The sequence below is a fragment of the Astatotilapia calliptera genome, chromosome 8, assembly GCF_900246225.1.
Source record: "Astatotilapia calliptera chromosome 8, fAstCal1.2, whole genome shotgun sequence".
NCBI classification, from domain to species: Eukaryota; Metazoa; Chordata; class Actinopteri; order Cichliformes; family Cichlidae; genus Astatotilapia; species Astatotilapia calliptera.
Genome location: NC_039309.1, coordinates 13,096,630 through 13,116,094, shown reverse-complemented (window position 1 = coordinate 13,116,094; position 19,465 = coordinate 13,096,630). Strand labels below are relative to the sequence as shown.

Here is a 19,465-nt window from a genome sequence, read left to right as displayed (position 1 = left end):
GAAACAAATTATTTAAAAAAGGATGGAAATTCAGGATTATTTCCATCACTTTCCCTCGGAGAGATCATAACATGCAGCAGTGACAGAAGTGAAAAAGAATCCAAGGGTAACAGCAAAAACACACCTTTGCATTGACCATGACAAAAGTGAGAGGAACACAAATCATTAATCAACTGTGAATTTATTTATTTTTAATATATATATATATTTATATATATATATATATATATATATATATATATATATATATATATATATATATTTATATATATATATATATATATATATATATATATTTTTTTTTTTTTTTTAATATATATATATTTTTATATATATATATTTCCCCCCCCCTCTTGCCTTGCGAAAGGTCGTTATCCTGGCGGGTGGATTGTTTGAGAGGCATCTCTGCACCTGGGGTCTCATCTGGTGTGATAAACCCCAGCCTCTATGGATCTTATGCTCAGAGCTTGTTCATCCACTGCCATGATTAGTGCCTCTGTGCTGTCTTTCAGTCCAGCCACTGGTAGGATTTCTTGATGTAAGGTGCAGGGGCCTGTCCTTCCATGATGGTTTCTCTTCCTGGAGCTTTTCTTTCTTGGGTTTCTGTCGCCTGAGGTATTCACTAAGCACACGGTTGCTTGTGGCCATCTTCTTGATGTATTCATGGATGTTCGTTGTCTCATCCTGGACAGTGGTTCTGACACTCAGTAGTCCCTGGCTTCCTTCTTTCCGCTTACTGTACAGTCACAGGGTGCTGGATTTGGGGTGAAACCCTCCATGCATGGTCAGTACATTTCCTGTCTTGATGTCTGTGCCTTCCATTTCCTCCTTTGGCCAGCTTATCCAATCACCAGATAAGCTGGCCAAAGGAGCTGACTCCTCCTCTTTACAGGTATTTGGAGATTCATGATTTCCAGTTGCCTGTGGGATTCCCAGGTACTTGTAGCCATCCTCAATGTCTGTAATGCTGCCCTCTCGTTACCATTCGACTACACTTCTGCAGTCTGAATGACATCCCAATATATCCATCTTTCTCTATATATCTATATGTGAATACACATTTACATCCAATTTACCTTTTTATTGATATACTGTGGTATGACCTGAAGAATGAAGTTTTAAAGTCCAGAAGAGCAAACAATTCCTCATCAGCAGCTCAGGATACAGCCGATGGACAGTGATGCTGGTAAAGGCGGGTGTTTAGTTTTTTGCTTTGTATTTAAATGTAATTACTGCCCATGTTAGAGATAAATGTTCAGAATTAAGTTTAAGGATTTTCCATTCAAGAGGAAAGTAAACTTTCTTCTAAGTAAAAAAATAAATAAAATAAAAATAAATAAATAAATAAAAGATGACAAAATAAAAGAAAAACAATAAGTTCTTTATTTTACTACTTTATGACAGCATATTACAAAACAAAAAAAAGCTTTTTTCACATTTAAATAAAAACAGATTAAGCACAGCAGACATTACAGTGGGCTGTTACAGAGTGTTGTGAGTTTTTACTGGAAGTTGGAGAACATCCGGATTATTTCCAAAGTAAAGCAAACTGCTTTCATGGTCCCTCACCAAAAGAGGCTTTCCAGACTCACAGGGCTCATTCATGAAGCATTTGTTCGCCTCTTCTTGATGCGTCTACAGCTTCCTTTTTTCTACAGTTATTAGAATACTAACAAACTGATTAACTTAACTATAACCCGGGCTGGTTTCATGAAAGGCAAATGGTGGAGAGACTCCCGACTTGTGTCTAATTCCTCTCATTTCCATAATGATGTATCCTTTTCATGACATTTGTACCATCTACCACTGCATCTTGCTTTTTTTTTTTCCCCCTTTCTTTTTTTTAATTAAATAAACAAAACACCCTAAAATAACTTTGGTTTAATTTGGGATGAGATTGACTATTTTTTGTTAGGAGTGAATCATGGTGAAGGAGTTTAAAAAGGGATCTAGTGTTTAAACTAATTTGCAGCACTCGGAAAGCCAGAAAGCACATTTAAGCACCTTTTCTTGTGGTCTAAACCAGGCAGATTAAGTATTTTAAAAAAATGCTTTGCAGCCATTAACAGAGGTTACTATGCGGACTATGCATTGCAGGATTAAGGACTGAAATTTTGCTTGGATCTTGCTCCTATACCCAACTAAGCATAACCATCTCTCAATTTTGACTCTGTGTACCAAGTGATTTTGTGCTCCTGCAGCTAAGATTTGCATTGGTGTGGCTCTTTGTTAAAAACTAAACAAGTTACATCTCAGACCTTTTAAATTAGTTCTCAAAAACTGAGCCTAGAAATATACTTCCCCTTTTTCCTCCATAAAAACTAGATTGAAAACTTCTACCCAGGTTCCTCAGATAAACAGTACTTCCCACTTTCCAAAGTAACCCTGCCCAGTTCCACCCCCCTTGGCAGCTGCTATCATAACTAGAGAGGAGATACAAGTTACATGAGATGTGTAATACCGCCTGACATCTTCGTCTGGAAGCGATTTCCATTCTGTGACAAGGGAATTACATGGACATGTGTTCAGGGAGCACGTAGGAGATGTCATCCCATGGGTGGCGGTACAGACCCTGTTTCAGCCTCTTCTGATCCAGGTAATGGCCTAACAAAACAAACTCAGGTTAGAGACCGTTTTAAAGGTTGTCACAGAGAATATCATGGCTCCATTTTAAAGGGAACTCACCAATGAAGCCCATGCTACGGCCGAGGACAAAGATCCCATTTAGTGCACCGATCTCCACAAACTCGTCAGCCTCGTCTCTGGAGACAGTTCAACATTCATGTGAGAAACAATACTGGACAGTGTCCCCTCGACACACAGCAACAGTGCAGACATTGCATCTCAGCCATCTGAATTCTCCACAAGCCATCGAATAACATGCACTTTTGGTTAAATCTAAATAATGTAGCTGTAAGCATATCAGAGTGTTTATTATGGTTTCTGTTAACAACTACAGGCTTCCTGTAACACCCAGTGATAATATTGACACCGATAATATTTCGTAGTATTCTTCTCTTTTTACTCATTACATTTCGTTTACACTACCTTAGAGTGCCAATCTAAAAGAGCAGGAATACTAACAACACGTGGCCCCTGTAGTGGTGTCTCTATTTATTCATCTATTTATCTGATTTTCTTACTGTTCTATTTCTCCCCACTGCATATTCATTTTGACAAATTTAATAAGTGTAATACTTGAATCATCCCTGGCCATGTGTTTACATGCTCATATAACACTTTTGCGTAATTCCATCTAAGGAAGGGAAAGATGGCCGGAGGGAGGGAAGGAAAGGAGGAGGAGAGGGAGATAAGAAAAGGGAGGGGGGGGGGGGGGAGAAGGGAAATGAAGGGATATTAAAAGTGCAAATCCATGCACATTTTGTCTGCCCCTTTTATTATTGGCTTCCATTTCTTTATACAGTATTTCTCTTTTTTGTAATGCTGTAATTAAAACAAAAAAACCCCAAACAGATATTGGTGATAAGATCCATCCAATCAAAGCACACGCACCAAAGCTTACAGAAGTAACACCTCACGATGCCGTCTCGTATTCTTACCGTGTGAAGCCTCCACAAGTTCTAAGCATGTCCACGAAGGCAACACCAATAAAGCCATCTACATTTAGGATCAGGTTGGGTTTCTGGGAAAAAAAATAAATCAAAATCAAAATGCTTGAATGTTATTTTAACATGAAATTGAGGAAAGGACTTGCAGTCCAAAGCTGCAGAGAGCACACAGCCTCTTCTAGATCTTATCAATCTTTTTATTGGATCTAATAGTGGCTCAGAGGTTATCGCTGTTGCCTCACAAAGAATGTTCAGGACCTTCTGCTATGGTGTTTGTATGTCACAGGTTTTCTCTGGTAGCTGCAGCTTCACCCACTATCAAAAAAAAAAAAAGTTATTTCTCTCCATCTTGGCAGAGTCTAAAAGCTCAACAGTTGAATTTCCTGGTTAAATTGAATTAAAAAAAATATATAACAAGTTTTCATTGGGTGTGGGTTCTGACACACGTCCCTGAATAACAGCACAAATTAGAACAAAAAGTGTTAAATGAGATTAAAAAGCCTGATTAATGTTTAATATTATTTATAGAACTATAAAATCCAGGTCTTCGTTCTGGTTACATTCCACTGTCAATCATGGAATTTGCAGGTGTGGTCACCTGTGCAGAAAACTGAGAATAATTGCTTGCCTGCTGTAAAAATAAATGAAAAATCTTCTGTTCAAAGTGTTTAACCAAATTATTTGACAGCAAAGCCCAATCTCTGAATCCTGAATGTCAAAGCAGTCATCAGGTTCTTTAGATGTAGCAGCTTTCTGTTGCCATTTCATTTCATCATTTCACTGTTTTGCTTGTACACACAAGTTTCCATCGTCTACTTCACTCTGTGTAAAATACCTTAGAGGTGGTGATCTTTTCTACATCGAGGGCGTAGTCAAGCAGCTGGGTGGAAGGAAAATTCTGCTTCACAAAGTCCTTCAGAATCTGCACTCGCATGTCTGGGTTGTTGATCTGAAACAGAATCAAACTCCATTTAAAACAATGGCTGCGTGTCCATCTTAATCAAACTCAGAAGAAGCAATTAACAAATACGAGTCAAAACACTGATAAATAAGAGGCTCATTTACAGATTAGAGCACTGTTTATTGTATAAAGAGTGTTGCTTACTGATTTGACCCTGTGGCCGATACCCATAATCAGCTTGCCATCCTTCTTCATCTTGTTGACAAACTCCATGGGGATCATGCCGCTGTCAAATGCCTTGCTGAACTGCTTTGCAGCCGCATCCAGAGCACCTCCGAAACGGTCCCCCTGATTTTTAGGAATAAATTGCGTTTCAATTCCGTAACATTTTGGGGGGGGGGGGAAAAAACAAAACAAAAAAAAACAAAAAAAAACAAAAAACTACAACAACAAAAGATGACATGATCAATGACTGATCAATATGTGAGCAGTACTGACGATGGTGAGCAGGCCGGATGTGAGGCTTGAGATAAGGTCTTTGCCCGCACGAGCACAGACAATCGTGTTGTGAGCGCCGGAGACTGCAGGCCCATGATCAGCAGTCACCATCAGGCACATTTCAATGAACTGGCAGGCGTAGCGTGGTAACCTAAACAGAGAAAAAAAAAAAAAAGTGTGAAATTGATCCTACATTCTTAACAACTAACAGTGTTCTTGACATCATACTGACCTGCGCTGGAACCAGAGCAATCCTAGCACTCCTCCTATACCAATCTCTTCTCTGAAGACCTCAGTGATGGACATGCCAGCATAGATGAGCTCCTGGCCTCGCTCGTCACAGATGCTTGTCATGAATGAGGCTGGCTTACGAATCAGGCCCAACTCCTGGAAAAAAAACCCCAACAAATTCCACAAATAACCATTATATCCAGTATTTCTTGGCTTCTAAGTTTACAAAGGACTATTATAAAGTTCTTACCCGGGCCCAGGAATAATCCATAGGTACTGTTGGGGGAGGAACCTCCTGGGCAGGAACGATGGTACCATTGGCCACTAATTCATCATACACAGTCCTGTTTCACCACAAACACAATAACAGTGAGGAACCCGGAAACCTGTCAGTTCCAAACTTTAGGAAATTAGCATGAAAAGTATTTCTCACTTGATGACGTCACCCAGCTCATCAAAGCTCTTTGGTACATAAGCTCCAGCATCCCTCAGAGCCTGGTTCTTGGCCACCGCTGTCTCTGAAGCCTGGTTGGCACAAGCTCCTGCATGGCCAAACTGAACCTGAAGATGGCAGTAAAACATATTACTGGAAAAAATTTCTTCCAGGTAAGAGCAGCAATAAAATCCAAAGCCAGGATTTCCAGAGCTAACTGACCTCTGAGGCAAACATGGTGGCGCAGGTTCCAATGCACCAGCAGACCACAGGTTTTGTTATCCTGCCTTCCTTGATGCCCTGGCAGATCTTGTACTCCTCTGTTCCACCAATCTGTGTCAAAGTAAAGGACATATTAAAAACAAGATTCTATTTAGTACAAGTAGCACACACCAAATAATTTAGATATTAAATGCTTCCCACCTCTCCCAGTACAACAATCATCTTAATTCCTGGAGTGTCCTGATAACGTAGGACGTGGTCCATGAAGGTCGAGCCTGGATATCTGGACAGAGAGAAACGTAAGCACTCATTTCTGGAACTAGAATCTTTTTTTGGTCAAGAATTGATTTATGCATTTTTTTTTTTTTTTAAAATGAAAAAATTCTCTCAAGTAAATGATCTGCAATTAAGTTTTTGTACCTGTCTCCTCCGATGGCCACCCCTTCATAGACGCCATCTGTAGTGCGTGAGATGATGTTGTTCAGCTCGTTGGACATTCCCCCAGAGCGCGACACATACGCCACACTTCCGGGACGGTAAAGTTTAGAAGCCAGGATGTTGTCCAGCATACCGCCTGTGTTGCCAATCTTAAAACAGCCTGGCTTGATGCCACCAACCTATTTAACAAGAATAATCTGCATTTAATCCACCATGTTTACCAGAAAGATTTAATAGCCCTTTTAGCTGGGCTATTAAATACCACACTACAGTCTATAAACTTATAGCCGTGTTAATGATGAGTGTAAATGTTTGGGGTTTTTTTTCCTTTTTTTTGCCTGTCCCATTTGGTTCTTTAGCCATCAGAATTGTTGTCTGAAGACCAACAAGGATACCCAATGGATTTACTTTGCCAAATGGATCATCGTGGCATTGCCGTATTGGTCCATCTTTGTTTTTATTATTTATTATATTTTATTTTCAGATGTTACAGACGGGACAGACATGAGTGAGGGATAGGAAAGGGAGAAAGAAAGAGGAAGGAAAGGAAAAACAGAAGGGGAGAGGGACAGTGAGAAAGGGGGGGGAGAAAAATAAAAATAAAAATCTCCTGGATCACCTGTTGAGAGAAGAATAGAAAACAAGCAAAAAAAAAAAAAAAAACAACAAAGCAACATACTAAACACAACACCATCACATTAATCTAGCTAAGTGTAAACAGCAGTAAATACTAAATATTCAATGTTGTTGTGCAGCACGCAGGACTGCAGGAGTGTAAATGTTTTTAACAAAGATGTTCAGGGGGATGAAGCTCTGTACCGTGGCAGGGCCAATGATGGTGACTCCTTTCTCGTCGGCCATCTTTATCACCTTCCTAGTCAGAGCTTCGGGGATGCCCTCGGCTATGATGGCGATGGTGTGAATCTGAAAACACAATTAAATAAACTGGGTCCACTCTGAATAATTTTAGTGGAAGCTCAACACACTGTACAGTCGCTCTTCATACCTGTGGGTACTGCATGGCTTCCACTGTGCTGTCAAAGGCAGAGCGCAGCGAAGCAAAGCTGATCAGGACGTCTACCTCGGGGTGCTTCTTCATGGCATCGGCCATGTTCTTATAGACCGGCAGCAGGATCTCTTTGTGGCCCCAGTAAAACTTCTGCTTGTGATCTCCGCTGAGCAACAAACAGAAACATATCAGCAAAATATGAAGAACTTTTCGAAACACAGCAGTAAAATCAGAAACTTTGTCATTGTCACAGGAACAACAAAATTAAGAATAGTCCCCGATCATTGCATCATCCCTAGCAATATCAAAATATAAATAAAACAATAAAATTCAATAACACTCCCCAACTCCATTCAGTACAACTAATGGATACTTTGCAACTGCAAAATGAATTCTTGTCAGTTCCTTAAACCCTGTCAATTAAAGGTTTATCATTTGTGTTTGGGGCTTCCTATTGAAAACAGAAGTTTAACTCAAATTCAGCTCAATTGATAAGTCTGGTTTTTGGTTGCTGCATCACTGTGAATCACTTACTATATGGACACCTCTATAGGTGAGGAAAGGCGATGCCCATGCAGCACAGATCAGACAATGGCAACGGACAACACTGACAAACTCTGACAGATCAGAAGGAAGAGCTGGGCTTAAAGTGGGTTGCAAAGTGGCTTACAGATACAGAGGAACATTGGGAAGACTTAAGCAGCTTAAGATGTTCTACAAGAATTTGCCACTTGGAAACATGGAAGGTTATAAGCCTTTATTGTATGTGTACACGACTTACAATCTGCCTAAACTGATAATACGCTTTTAGAAAAAGGCTCAGTATTTTACAAATATGACAAAGATAAAAACAGAAACAACTAAACACCAGCAAGAGTAGATTTAGAGATTTCGAGCAGAGAGAGAAAAAAAAAAATCATTTGATTTGTGCAGTTAACTCTATTTAGTATTCTACAGTCACACTCTTCTAATTTAATTCAGAGGGAAATAGCGCAACCTACGTGAAGGGGTAGACCATGGCTGCCACAGAGGGTTCTTCCCGGGAGCATACGTAGTCAAAGTCCAGCATGCCTTGCACGGCGCGTGTCTGCATACCCCAAACAATGGTCTTGGTGTTTTTTCTGAAAAGAGTGGTTGCTTTAGCTGAGAGGAAGAAAAAAAAAGAAGAAAAAAAAAAATTACACAGAGACAAGTCAGAAGTGGAAACTGAACTAAAACCCATTCACAGATGAAGAGGGAATTCTGGCTCAGGGAAACAGCAGGAATGGGGATGGTAAGAATTAGAATAAAGACAGGATTCACTGAGGACAGATGGACCAGGAAGAGAAAAATACCACCCCACACAGGATCTGCACGATTTATTTTGTCCGCTCTCTCCAAGCCACAGCGTTAACAACATTAATTTGCAATGTAACATCATTAAAAACTAGGACATTTGCATGAAAAGAATATGGACACCACATATGCAGCTGCCATTTTTTACCCCGGATAAGAAAACCAGCAACTTCACTTCCTCCATTGCTGGCAGTATACGGCCATCATTTTCAAAGTGAAGTATTCGGCAAAAGACTAGAGTGCTATCTGTGGTATGTTGCCACATGGAAATATAAAATACTGTCTGACAGATCCTTGACTGCCGATAAAGATCAAATTTTTTGTAATGATTACATTACAAAGAAAGGTTCAGAGCATCTGAAAAATTTGAAAAACAAATTCTTGAAAGCAGAGATCACGTTAGTGCATGTGCTTTAAAACTCTTACTGTTTAGTAAAAATACATTCTCAAACTTATTCCAGTCCTTCCAAGTCTCTCTCTCTGCCTTCTGTCGTTACATCTCTGAGATGTGCAGAATATTTTAAATACAGAACTGATTCTTGCGCCTGCGTCTTGAACTGAAGAATTTCTACTAACAGTTATAGCTCAAGGTTTTTGCTTTACGTTTTTTAAAATAATGATTACAAGGCAGTGTCAAACGAGTAAGCCATAAGAGTGTAAAGAAGATAAACGTTAGAGGGGAAAGCAGAGGGACAAAGGACGGAGAGGGCAGGAAAACAGGTTTTTCACACCCTTCCATACCTCCGCTGCAGCCTGAAGAGGCTTGAGCTTCTGTGACACCCACAGGACGGAAACACAAAATACAACAAAAAACAGGCACAAACACAAGAAGAGAACAAAAATTGAGTCTTTGCTGCAAGTTATTCACTCAACACACTTCACCGCATTTTTGCAACCATGTGTCATCACTGAAAACACTGCGTTAGAAGCACAGCAGAGGAAGAGACCATGCAGTGCTCAGCTGCTATGGAGCATGCCTTTACTGTACTGCTGTAAAAGGCAATATGAACAGTTTAGTTAAGTAATCAAAACTTCATGTTTGCATGGCTGCTTTTGACTTCAACACTACTAATCCTAAAGAACACAAAATCCAGTGTGAAGAGGCCTTAGAAAAAAACAAAAAAAACCCAATATGCTTAAACTTAATTTCTAGTTTTTATTACAAACCATACTTATTCATTATAAAAAGTTTAAAAAAAAAGCATATTAAAAAAAGTATGCAGCATTCATAAGAATATGATGCCCTGATGTGATGTGAACATATGTCCTTCATATACACCAAGACTAGAAAGGTGAGCAGCAAACAAGGGGGGAAAAGTTCAAACCAGTGATGAATGTGTAGGAAGCCCAGAGCAGTGAGGCCATGGCACACCTATCACTTACCTTTCCAATCGCCTGTGACCACATTCTTCAGAGGCCACAGTATAGAATGGAGCGAGTCTTAGAGAAACAAGCATGAAAAGGGCGGATGTAAGTTGGTGTGAAATAAGAAAAGGAGGAAAAGAGAAGGAAAATAAATTGCAGAATATTGGTGGTGGTATTTCAGCAGGAAAGGAGAAGCCAGGATGAGAGGGGAAAAAAAGGAAAAAAAAAAAAGCAGAGGTGCATGAGTAAATATGGGCTCTTGCTGATAGGAAGCAGTTCAGCATGAATGACTGTTCGTTACCTGTTGGAAGCCCTGCTTTACACTTCTTGGCCGGGCAGGTATCAGTGGGCGACTTGGGCTCGGAGAATGAAGCAGTCCTTGTTGTAGCTGGAGTCTGGCAAAGAAAAGGGAAAGATTTACAGGACAGGCTGACAGAGGTTACCAAAGAGCATGCATAGCATAGTTAGAAACAGTGGCTTCACCCCCAACGAGGTCATAAGTTCATACAGCTAACACACACACTATAGAGGCGCTAAACGAGCTTAAACTGTGTTTAAACACGTCACTCTCAATTGCATATAAAGTAAATAAATCCAATTTAGGTTACACCCTTTTGCTAGTCATGACCCTGCATTATGGAGACAACTACAGTATAAATACATGTCATTTGGAGCAATAACCCTTTTCTTCTCCTTTCTCAAACACTGAAATGTACTTGTGTGAACCACTTACTGTTTAACTTATAACAAAACCCCATCTAACATCTAATTTGTTTAAGAGAGTGGGCACTGACTGACACACCATCCGATATTGACCCAAGAATTAGTGAATAATTATACCGCTGCACTGTTGCTAGCATTGAGGAGAAAGTTGGCTGTATGGGCGTCCATCGGGGGCTGGTTAGGGATTGGTCGGTGGCCCAGTGCCATCCCAACAATGGCAGTCATATGGGTTTCAGTTCCAAACACATGAATGGGGATCCCTGTGGTCTTCCCTGCATAGAAAAAAAAGAAAAGAAAAAAAGCTCCTTAATCTAGACCCAAGAACTCGACTTGGATGTATACTGGATGGATGTCATGTATTTCACGAGTTAGGCCCAAGTATTAGTCCAGTCTTACTCACCTACTTCCCCCATCACCCTGAGTCCCTCTTGGTAGTTCGGACCGCCACGTCGAACAAAAATGGTGACCTCGTGTTCCTTCAGAGGGCCTTGGTAATCTTTAATGGCCCTGACAATGCCCTGAGGAAGGACAAGCAGATCAGCTTTGTTATGCACAAAAAGTACAAGTATATCAACCAGGAAGAGTGAAATTTTATTGAGACCATTTAATAATTCAAAGCATTAGTATGGCTTTCTACTCTGACCTGCCTTCAGATTTTAAAGTAATCTGAGAAAACATGTTAAGGCAGGTAGGGCTAACACTGCCTTAACATGTTTCTGAACATAAATTAGGAACCAGTCTAGTTTGTGTATTGCATGTATGAGCAGCTATGGGTATAAATGTTTTGATATTACACATAACACAAATCTCTGCTAATTCAGGACTTGCTGAAAATACAGTGACATCATTCTTTCAAAGTTTAAGAAATTAAATATTGTGTATAAGCCATTTTTTCCTCTTTAAACATTACAGTGATTCTTTATAACTGTGCAGATGATTTTCAGATAAATATCATAAATATCAGTGCGTTTCACCTTGAATGTGGCTGCTACGTTGGTGAAGTTTGCAATGCTTCCTCCAATGATCAGCACTTTCCCTGTAGGATAAGGAAAGGTGTTACGAAATGCTCATGACTGAAATTCAACACCCGAGTAACATACATGAAGTCTATTGCTGGCAACTCCCCACATAGTGAACAGTGTGTCACACCGAAGCAGCACAATTAGCTCACACAGCAGAGGAAGGATCCACCAAGTATTTCTACACTTCAAGGACACAGCAAACAAACGCAGACTTTATCTGACAGTTGTAGCCTCCTCCTCCCACCAGCTTTTCATCCCGTTCAGGAAAATAAGCTCTAATGTAATCAAGTCCAGGCTTCACCCACCTAGAGGATGTTTTTCACGTGTCATGAGAGACAAGATGGTTTTTGCGTAGTCGTAGGTCTGCTGTTCACTGGGTGCGCCTGAGTACTCGCCATAATTAGCCAGCTCGTCCACCCCACCCAGATCGCAGATGGTGTCGCTGAAGAAGAGAAATGATGCGATTCTATCAGCTGTAATTAACCTTAAAAAAAATATTAAGCTGGCAACAGAAAAGTCAAGCTGGGGTTTGTTAGAAAGCAAAACTTCAGTCTAACAAGCTTTGAAACTTCAAGCCATAAAGGCAAAGAAGTGGTATAGAGTTCAAATGTATGCTGTATGTGATGGACTACCTGTAGACAACAGAAGCACCTCCTCCGGCCACCATGGTCCAGATCCTGCCTCGGGGATTCAGCAGGGTCAGCTTCAGACTTGCACCACTCTTTGCATCCAGATCAGCTATGTAGGCCTCCTACAAGTAACAAGACAGAGTGGTGAATACCAAACTGTGGTCAGTAAGTGCACAAGGATGGAGAAATGGACTGACCAATCATTGTACATATGAGTAGATCTAAGTTAAAGTCACATTTTAAATCAAATCAGTGAAAATTAAAGGATCCAGAGAACTATAAACAAACAGCCTGTCCAACTACAGCTCTTCAAATCTCACCTCAGGGTACGCCTCTCTGCCAAAGGGTGGAGGAAACTCAAGGTCCCCCCATTTAGCCTTGCAGATATAATCCGCTGTGCCATCAATCTTGGCTGCCATGTCAAGGACATATACTCCGTCTTGATTGACGACTGTGAAAAGGCAGAAATTTTGAGTTAATTTGTATGTTTTCCACCAATGAATTACTAACATAGCATGGTAGCAATCTAGATTTTTATTTTTTATTTTTTTTTAAATCAGCATTTTTGTTTCTGCAATACATAATGAGCAGAGTGTAATATTTCAGAATAAAAGAGCTTTACCAAGAGGGTTGATTTCAAGGTAGGTAAAGTAGAGGTCCTCATACAAGTTGAAGAGGCCGACTATAAAACTGGCCAAAACACTGTGAGAAGGGAAACAAAATTAGACTTAATCAGCACATAAGAGAACTTTTGTGAAGCTTTGTGTCTCACTAGGCAAGAACAAAATGGTAGAGTATTGCTAAGCAGCCACGCTGAATACTTAGAGAGTATCTTTTATGTTTCTTTCTAGTTTGTATTGTTTAAAAGAGATAAGAGTATTTACTTAGCACACTGCTAAGTTTACATAAAAGAAGCTAAACATTAGTCAAGGTCAAAACAGCAAAGGATAAAAGATTTTCTGAATACAGAGAGCCTCTTTGGTTAAGAAAGAAAATAAAAAGCAACAAGAAGGTGCGAAAACTAAATATACTGCGATTTTACAGTTATTCCTGTATTATTTTCTATATTTCATTCAATATCTGGCTAATCACATCTCTGCTCAAATGTCTCTGTGTTTTAACAGAGAGCCTGATCACTAACTACTACTACTGTGAACTACTAAGTGATCCAATTAGGTTCAAAGCACAAAATGACTCAGATTCAAATGTCACCATTTGTTTTATACTTAAAAAGAATATTTAAATAATGAAATTTATATGTCTTTAAATAATAAAGACAATTTTAGAAAAAGGTTTCCGTACTCCTTCTTGTCGTCGGGAACTTGTGTAAGCAGTTGCTCTTTGACTAGGTCCTCAGTGAGCTTGCCATCCACTGGAACCATCAGCTTCTGGGCCTTGGCATCCACGTCACCCACCTCCACTCCTCCCTCGTGGTGGAAAAGCACGTGGTCGCCCTCACGTGTGGCATAGATGCATACATAAAACTCTTCCTCCTGAGTGAGTAAACAGGGAGTTCAGCCACATGCAAGGACACGCAAATACGTCTTTACTGATTTTGTTTGGAAATGCTGCGCAATATTTACATAAGGCCAACAAGTGGTTTCAACATTCAGTTCTCTGCGAGAAATTATTAAGAAAAATCAACAAACTAATCAAATGCACACTGACCTACAGACAGAACACACATAACTTGGAGCTTGTTCTCACTTATAAGGTCCTAGATCGACTGGGTCAACCAGGAGGCACTGATCCTGGTTAAGTCATTCTACTCCTTTTCATTTTTCTGAGAGGATTTGATGAGAATGGCTGAGGCAACGGAGATCCCAGTCTGAGGAACTGATTCTTGTAGTTTGGTTTATTATTTATTACCACAACAACAACAACAACAACTTGACTTTCCACTGCAATTAAGTTTTATCAGACTTGGGGCTTATCAATTATTACTATATATTTAAAGAAGCACAGCACACCAAGGGAAAAAAAATAAATAAATAAATAAATAAATAAAAATCAAGAAATACTCTCTAAAGTAGGTATGAAGGGTTTTCCTACAGACCAATTTTTTTTTTTTTTTTTTTTTAAACGCCACAAGGTAATTTAATTAATCATCTGGGGGGAGGATAATCCGGGTCAGACATGACCCCAGCTGATGACCTGCCAACATCGTCAGCAGATTTGTATAAGAATTTGATTCCCATTTTCCTCTTTCAGTCTGACAGGATGCAGCAGTGTGCTTCATTTAAAATAAAGGAAGCCATTTTTTACAAATTCTTCTCACATCAGAGGTCCTGTGATGCAATACTTTCATTCTGCTCAGAATTCTTTGAGGGCAGCTGCAGGAAATATCACATTGGCTCTTAATACAAAAGGTGCAAAGTACACGTGTGAATTATACCCTATGATAGAAGTTTAAGGCTACCTCTACGAAAGTGTAAAGGGACACTAAAAGTTACCATTACACAATACTTTAAACTAAAAATAACCGTAACTTTTGAGCTTAACTATATATTGCTGTGACAACCTGGTTTGAACAGGGAAATTCAGAATGATACCAAATCTTAATTAAAATAAAACATTTATGTAAATACAGGATCTGTCCTGCTGACAAGACACAAGACATGACAAGAAGGGATTAGCTGTGAAGTTGAGACCACAGAAACCGTAGACCATTCAGCAAATTCAAGTTACAACAGAAGAAATAACCACTGATGACACAAATTGAACTGCTCCACAAAACTTCTCCAAACTGAGGAGCTTAGAGAGTGTTAGACTGAAAGACAAGATACTGGCATACATTACCTGTGTGTGTGGGACAAATGGCTCAATGAGGAAGTTCTTCAGCACACCCTTTGCCTTTCCCACCTATTCAAGAAAAACACCTGGTCACAAACACTACACTGAGAGGAAAACTACATGTATTATATATTAAAGTGAAAGTAAAACTTTAAGAATAACATAAAAAAAAATGTAAATTGACCTGTCATTTACTAGGTCTTGTCATCGTTACAAACTACCTTCAAAGTTCTAGTTCATCCATTTCACATCCAAATAGCTTATTACGAGTAGAGAAGGGCAAATAATATCAAATAAAAACAGGCAGCAGCAGGGCAACTGAGGCAAAATCCTCCATGTGCTTCTCATATCAAAATGAGGATCCTTTGTGGTGTTTCAGAGACCAAATATAGTATTAATACTACAGTTTCTGTGAGGATTACTTTTTTAAATGTTGATTTATTTAAAGACTTGCCAGCTCTGGCTGTTCAAGACAGATAAATAACCAGTTAATCTAGGTTCAGAGTAACTTTACTTTGTGAGGACAATGCAGCAAGTGTATTTAGACACACAGAGCAGGGAAAGAAAAAAAAAAAAAAAAAAAAAAGACACTTGATCATCTCACAAAAATGTTGAACTAACTTGCTCAACAACAGCCCTGTATTAGCAAAGCAAAGTCATCCTCACATATGGTTCTGGTTGATGACGTTTTAAACATGAACAGCACGTCAGTCATGTTCTACTTAGCAACAGTCACTGCATTCGAATCAAATACCTCCTCAGAAAATGATGCAATGTGTTTCTCGTGGTTCCAACTACTGCAGCACGTGGATTTGCTTTATTGCCACAAAGACAGTCATGGCTGGGTTTTATGCTCACTAAGAGAGAGTACAGTTAACTCACAGTTGTCTCCTTCATTAGGTGGTCTTTGAGCCACTCCCGGACGCCCTGCAGGTCCTTGTTGATGCCCACTAGGCCGAGCTTCCCGCGCCGCTTTATCAGTTGATCTGGCTTCACCACCAGCCTCTTTTGGGATGAGCAAAGAAACAGGACACACGTGGGTTTTTTTTTGGTATGATAGTGTGGTATGACTATGGTAGAAACAATAAAGATGGGTAGGGTTTCCCAGCCCTGCTGTGAGAGAGCCAATCAACTGCCGAAACAGGAAGCGCATGAGCCAGACATGTTGTTGCACTGACACATGGGCACAGCAAAGGTTCAGACACATTTCAGATGTGTCCAGTCAGTCACCACTGATACTATAAAAGATTGATGTGACATAACCCACTGGTTGGAGTGAAAGTCCTGTTTTGAAACACTGAGAACGAGGGTTAGGACTTTAAATCTTTTGTAATCTGTGATAGCAAAATGTCTAAAACCTGCATTGTTTTTAATGTGTCCCTGGTGACCATTAAAGGCAGTGCAAAATGGCTTCACCTTTCAGACCTGAAAGCTGTGTGCATCTTTTATACAGTCTATGCAAATCACTCTGATTGTTATAATACAGCACATGTAGGTAAATTAACTTTTGAAGGTTGTAATCAGGCTTCATGAGCTGGACAAAAACAGTCTTACCTCTGTCAGCAGCCATGAATGGTCCTGTGTGAGGCGGGCCCAGTCAGTCTCAGCTGTTACACTAGCATAATGGAAACGGTTCTGCACGGCCGCCGAGGTGCAGATGTTCTTATACAACAGCTCTTTCCCTGTCTGCTCTGAGATGGCCTTCGCCGACATGGCAGCGCTGGATAGAGCAGGACCTTTGGGAAAGGACGAAAACTGATAACTGGGAATAGAGTCCAAACTTAAGTTAAAAATTAAAACAATGCACAGGTGCATTTTGATGGATACCAAAAGTGTTTAGGTAAAACTTGCAAAAGGACATTTAGCCAAATATTGGTAGGGGTGTATGTCAATAAAGAAACAATTCCACTGTGGAGAAGGAGCAGTTCAAATAAACCATTAAAAGCCCATGACACCATGACCTTCATGCCCATGATAAGTGTCAAATTCTGTATGCACACATCTAAAAAGACTTATTTTGCAGATTAAGTGCAGTTAAACACAAAAGTAGAGAACCAAGTTATTAGAAAATCAAAAATGTATATAAACCAAATACTAAACAAGCTCTCAGTCAAACTCGTTTCTCAATCTTACAGTAAACACGTGACGGATTATCACAACAGCCTGCACTGATGACCTTGTCATTCCTGTTTTAACATCCCAGGAAGTTGTTGGGCGTGCTCAACCAACTTTGCCTCACCACAAATATACACAATCATGAATATTTAGGTGACTGTTTTTTTGGGTTCATAGCCTAAAGTTCAGTATAATAAGATGCAGCACACTATGGTGTATAAAAAAAGAAATGCATTAAAAAGCCTAAAAATTGTACATTTACCAAGTCACCCACCAACCAAGCAAAGTTGTAATGAGCAGTAATGAGCCTTGATTACGTGGATCTTATCGCCTCTACCTCCGGGTCACTGATAACATTTTATGGTGGTTTATATTTGAGCTTCTGGTAACCTAAGGAGGGGCAGCGCTTAGAGAAATCAAGAAATCTAACAGCTTCATCACAGCAGGCTATCCTTCCACTTTTAGAGACGGATGTCCAGAATTTAGCCAGATTAATCCACCGGTCCAGTGTATTATATGAAGCTACCTTGCCGTGCAATTAGTTGTGCTGTCCAGGCTTGTGGGATGAAGAAGCTGGACCTGATGGCTGTTAGAGTGGCAACCAAGGGGGGTTGGGTTCTGCTTCAGACACAGCTGCTGTCAGACGAACTCAGGGGTTAGCATCACTTATCCTATGAATGAAGCTCCTGTTGCAGCCACCACACCCACTCCTGAACCAGCCAGCCAGGCAAGCCTGACAACAACTTTAGCTAGCTCACTCTGGGTAAATAGAGAAAGAACTTCCGGGAGAGAAGAAATAAATGCAGTACGAAAACCTTCACGATAAGGAATAAAACAGGAGGATGCTCCCTCTCTGCGGATGATGCAAGGATAAGCTAGCTTGCTTTTATCACTGAAAAAGTAAAGCACATCACTTCAGATATGCTGTTTTCAAGCAAAACAATTGGGCAAAATTTCAATAAAGACCATACTTGTTCTTGCTCTGCCGAGCTAGCACTTTGCTGCAGTTTTGGCAGACAGCCCTCACATCATCTCACATCCGCTACCCTGAAGACTAACACTACGGCTAACTGCTGTAGCCTCGCATTGGTGCGGACACTTGCCAGTTAAAGGCTACAAAGAAGAGCTGGCTAACGCTGGAGTAGAAAGTAGCTGAGTGAAAGCTGTTACCTTGTCAGTGACAATCACACCTTCTTGAAGGATCGTGTCCAGGCCAAAAAATGACACAGCTAAACAGCCAGCTCTTATTATACCGGAGTCAACTGCTGCCAGTCCCTGCCACCTCACTCCGCTCCTGTCGAACCATAATCTGGCGACCGATTACACGTCTCTACGAGTGCCTGATTGGCTTAAAACAGGTCACGTGGTGACGTCAGTCACGACCAAGGCATTGTTAAAAAAAATATTTTTTTAAAAAATTGGCCAACCTAGAAAATGTTATTGACGCCCCTTCCCCGCTTCTCTTTAAACAACTCTTATTTTAGGTCCTGCACTACAAATAGTTATAGTAAAAAAAAAATCAGAATTTGCCAATATTTATAAATATTGATTTTAAAAATTACTTCCTTTGGAGTTACCAGGGAAGTCTGAAATCAATAACAAAGGTGAAAAGCACGTTGGTTAAAGTTTACAAAGAAAAACCCAAAAGGGGGTTTTATTCGAGTCATTCTATAGCTGGTTATTTGATTTAAAATGTGCCGAGGAGCTTTCAACAAGCTTGAAGGTCTCCAATTTTTATAGATCGTTATAAAAAGAAGTCCCTGTGAAACTTATAAAAGAAAGAGGAACTTTCTTAACACCACTCCTTTTTTCAGAGCTTCACTTCAGCACTCAGTGAAACCAGAGTTGTAAACAAAGTCATTTTCGCAGTGAATCATTATTCATATGCAGTGTGATATGAATCTGTAAGTGATCAAAGTGATTACATATACCTGCTGGACAAGATGATATCCTGTCTTTTAAAAGTAATCATCAGGAACAAAGTCAAAGACAAAACTCATTACAGTAAAAGACAAGCCTTTATTTTACCAGTTAAAAAAGAAAAGTCCAAAAAAAAGGAAGAAAAAAAAAAAAGGTCTTGTTAATACCGTAGCAAGTTTTTAAACGTAATGTACACATCAGTGACAGAACAGTTAACAGTGGAAGCTATCAGTGCCCCTTTAAACAGGTGGAACAAGTAGGG

General features: G+C 39.9%; 1 protein-coding gene across 7 annotated transcripts; it reads right to left on the bottom strand.

The window, feature by feature from the left end:
- Positions 1-1,360: 1,360 nt before the first annotated feature.
- aclyb (ATP citrate lyase b) lies at positions 1,361-18,616 on the bottom strand. 7 transcript variants are annotated; one of them, XM_026178669.1, is made up of 31 exons: positions 18,454-18,616; positions 17,810-17,919; positions 16,723-16,904; positions 16,051-16,173; positions 15,175-15,237; positions 13,678-13,868; positions 12,998-13,077; positions 12,696-12,826; positions 12,379-12,497; positions 12,052-12,188; positions 11,699-11,760; positions 11,125-11,242; positions 10,842-10,996; positions 10,303-10,396; positions 10,020-10,076; positions 9,378-9,407; positions 8,303-8,444; positions 7,299-7,467; positions 7,112-7,216; positions 6,275-6,471; positions 6,056-6,137; positions 5,855-5,965; positions 5,633-5,760; positions 5,450-5,543; positions 5,201-5,355; positions 4,969-5,119; positions 4,675-4,818; positions 4,405-4,518; positions 3,561-3,643; positions 2,686-2,762; positions 1,361-2,604 (listed from the first exon to the last, which is right to left on the bottom strand). In XM_026178669.1, exons 3-31 carry the CDS (start codon positions 16,879-16,881, stop codon positions 2,510-2,512), a joined length of 3,366 nt encoding a protein of 1,121 aa, XP_026034454.1. In that variant the 5' UTR covers positions 16,882-16,904; positions 17,810-17,919; positions 18,454-18,616; the 3' UTR covers positions 1,361-2,509. The 7 variants fall into 7 exon arrangements, with proteins under 7 accessions (XP_026034454.1, XP_026034455.1, XP_026034452.1 ...); XM_026178670.1 differs by having other exon boundaries at positions 17,810-17,916; XM_026178667.1 differs by lacking the exon at positions 17,810-17,919.
- Positions 18,617-19,465: the final 849 nt, after the last annotated feature.

What these genes read in the sequence shown, in the direction of transcription:
- aclyb (XM_026178669.1), bottom strand. Translation starts at nt 16,881, where the DNA reads ATGTCGGCGAAGGCCATCTCAGAGCAGACAGGGAAAGAGCTGTTGTAT. An exon ending in CCATCATTGGCCCTGCCACG is followed by an intron (nt 6,472 to 7,111) that starts GTACAGAGCTTC and finishes CTTGTTAAATAG; the next exon opens with GTTGGTGGCATCAAGCCAGG. An exon ending in TTGCTCTGGTTCCAGCGCAG is followed by an intron (nt 5,120 to 5,200) that starts GTCAGTATGATG and finishes TTCTCTGTTTAG; the next exon opens with GTTACCACGCTACGCCTGCC.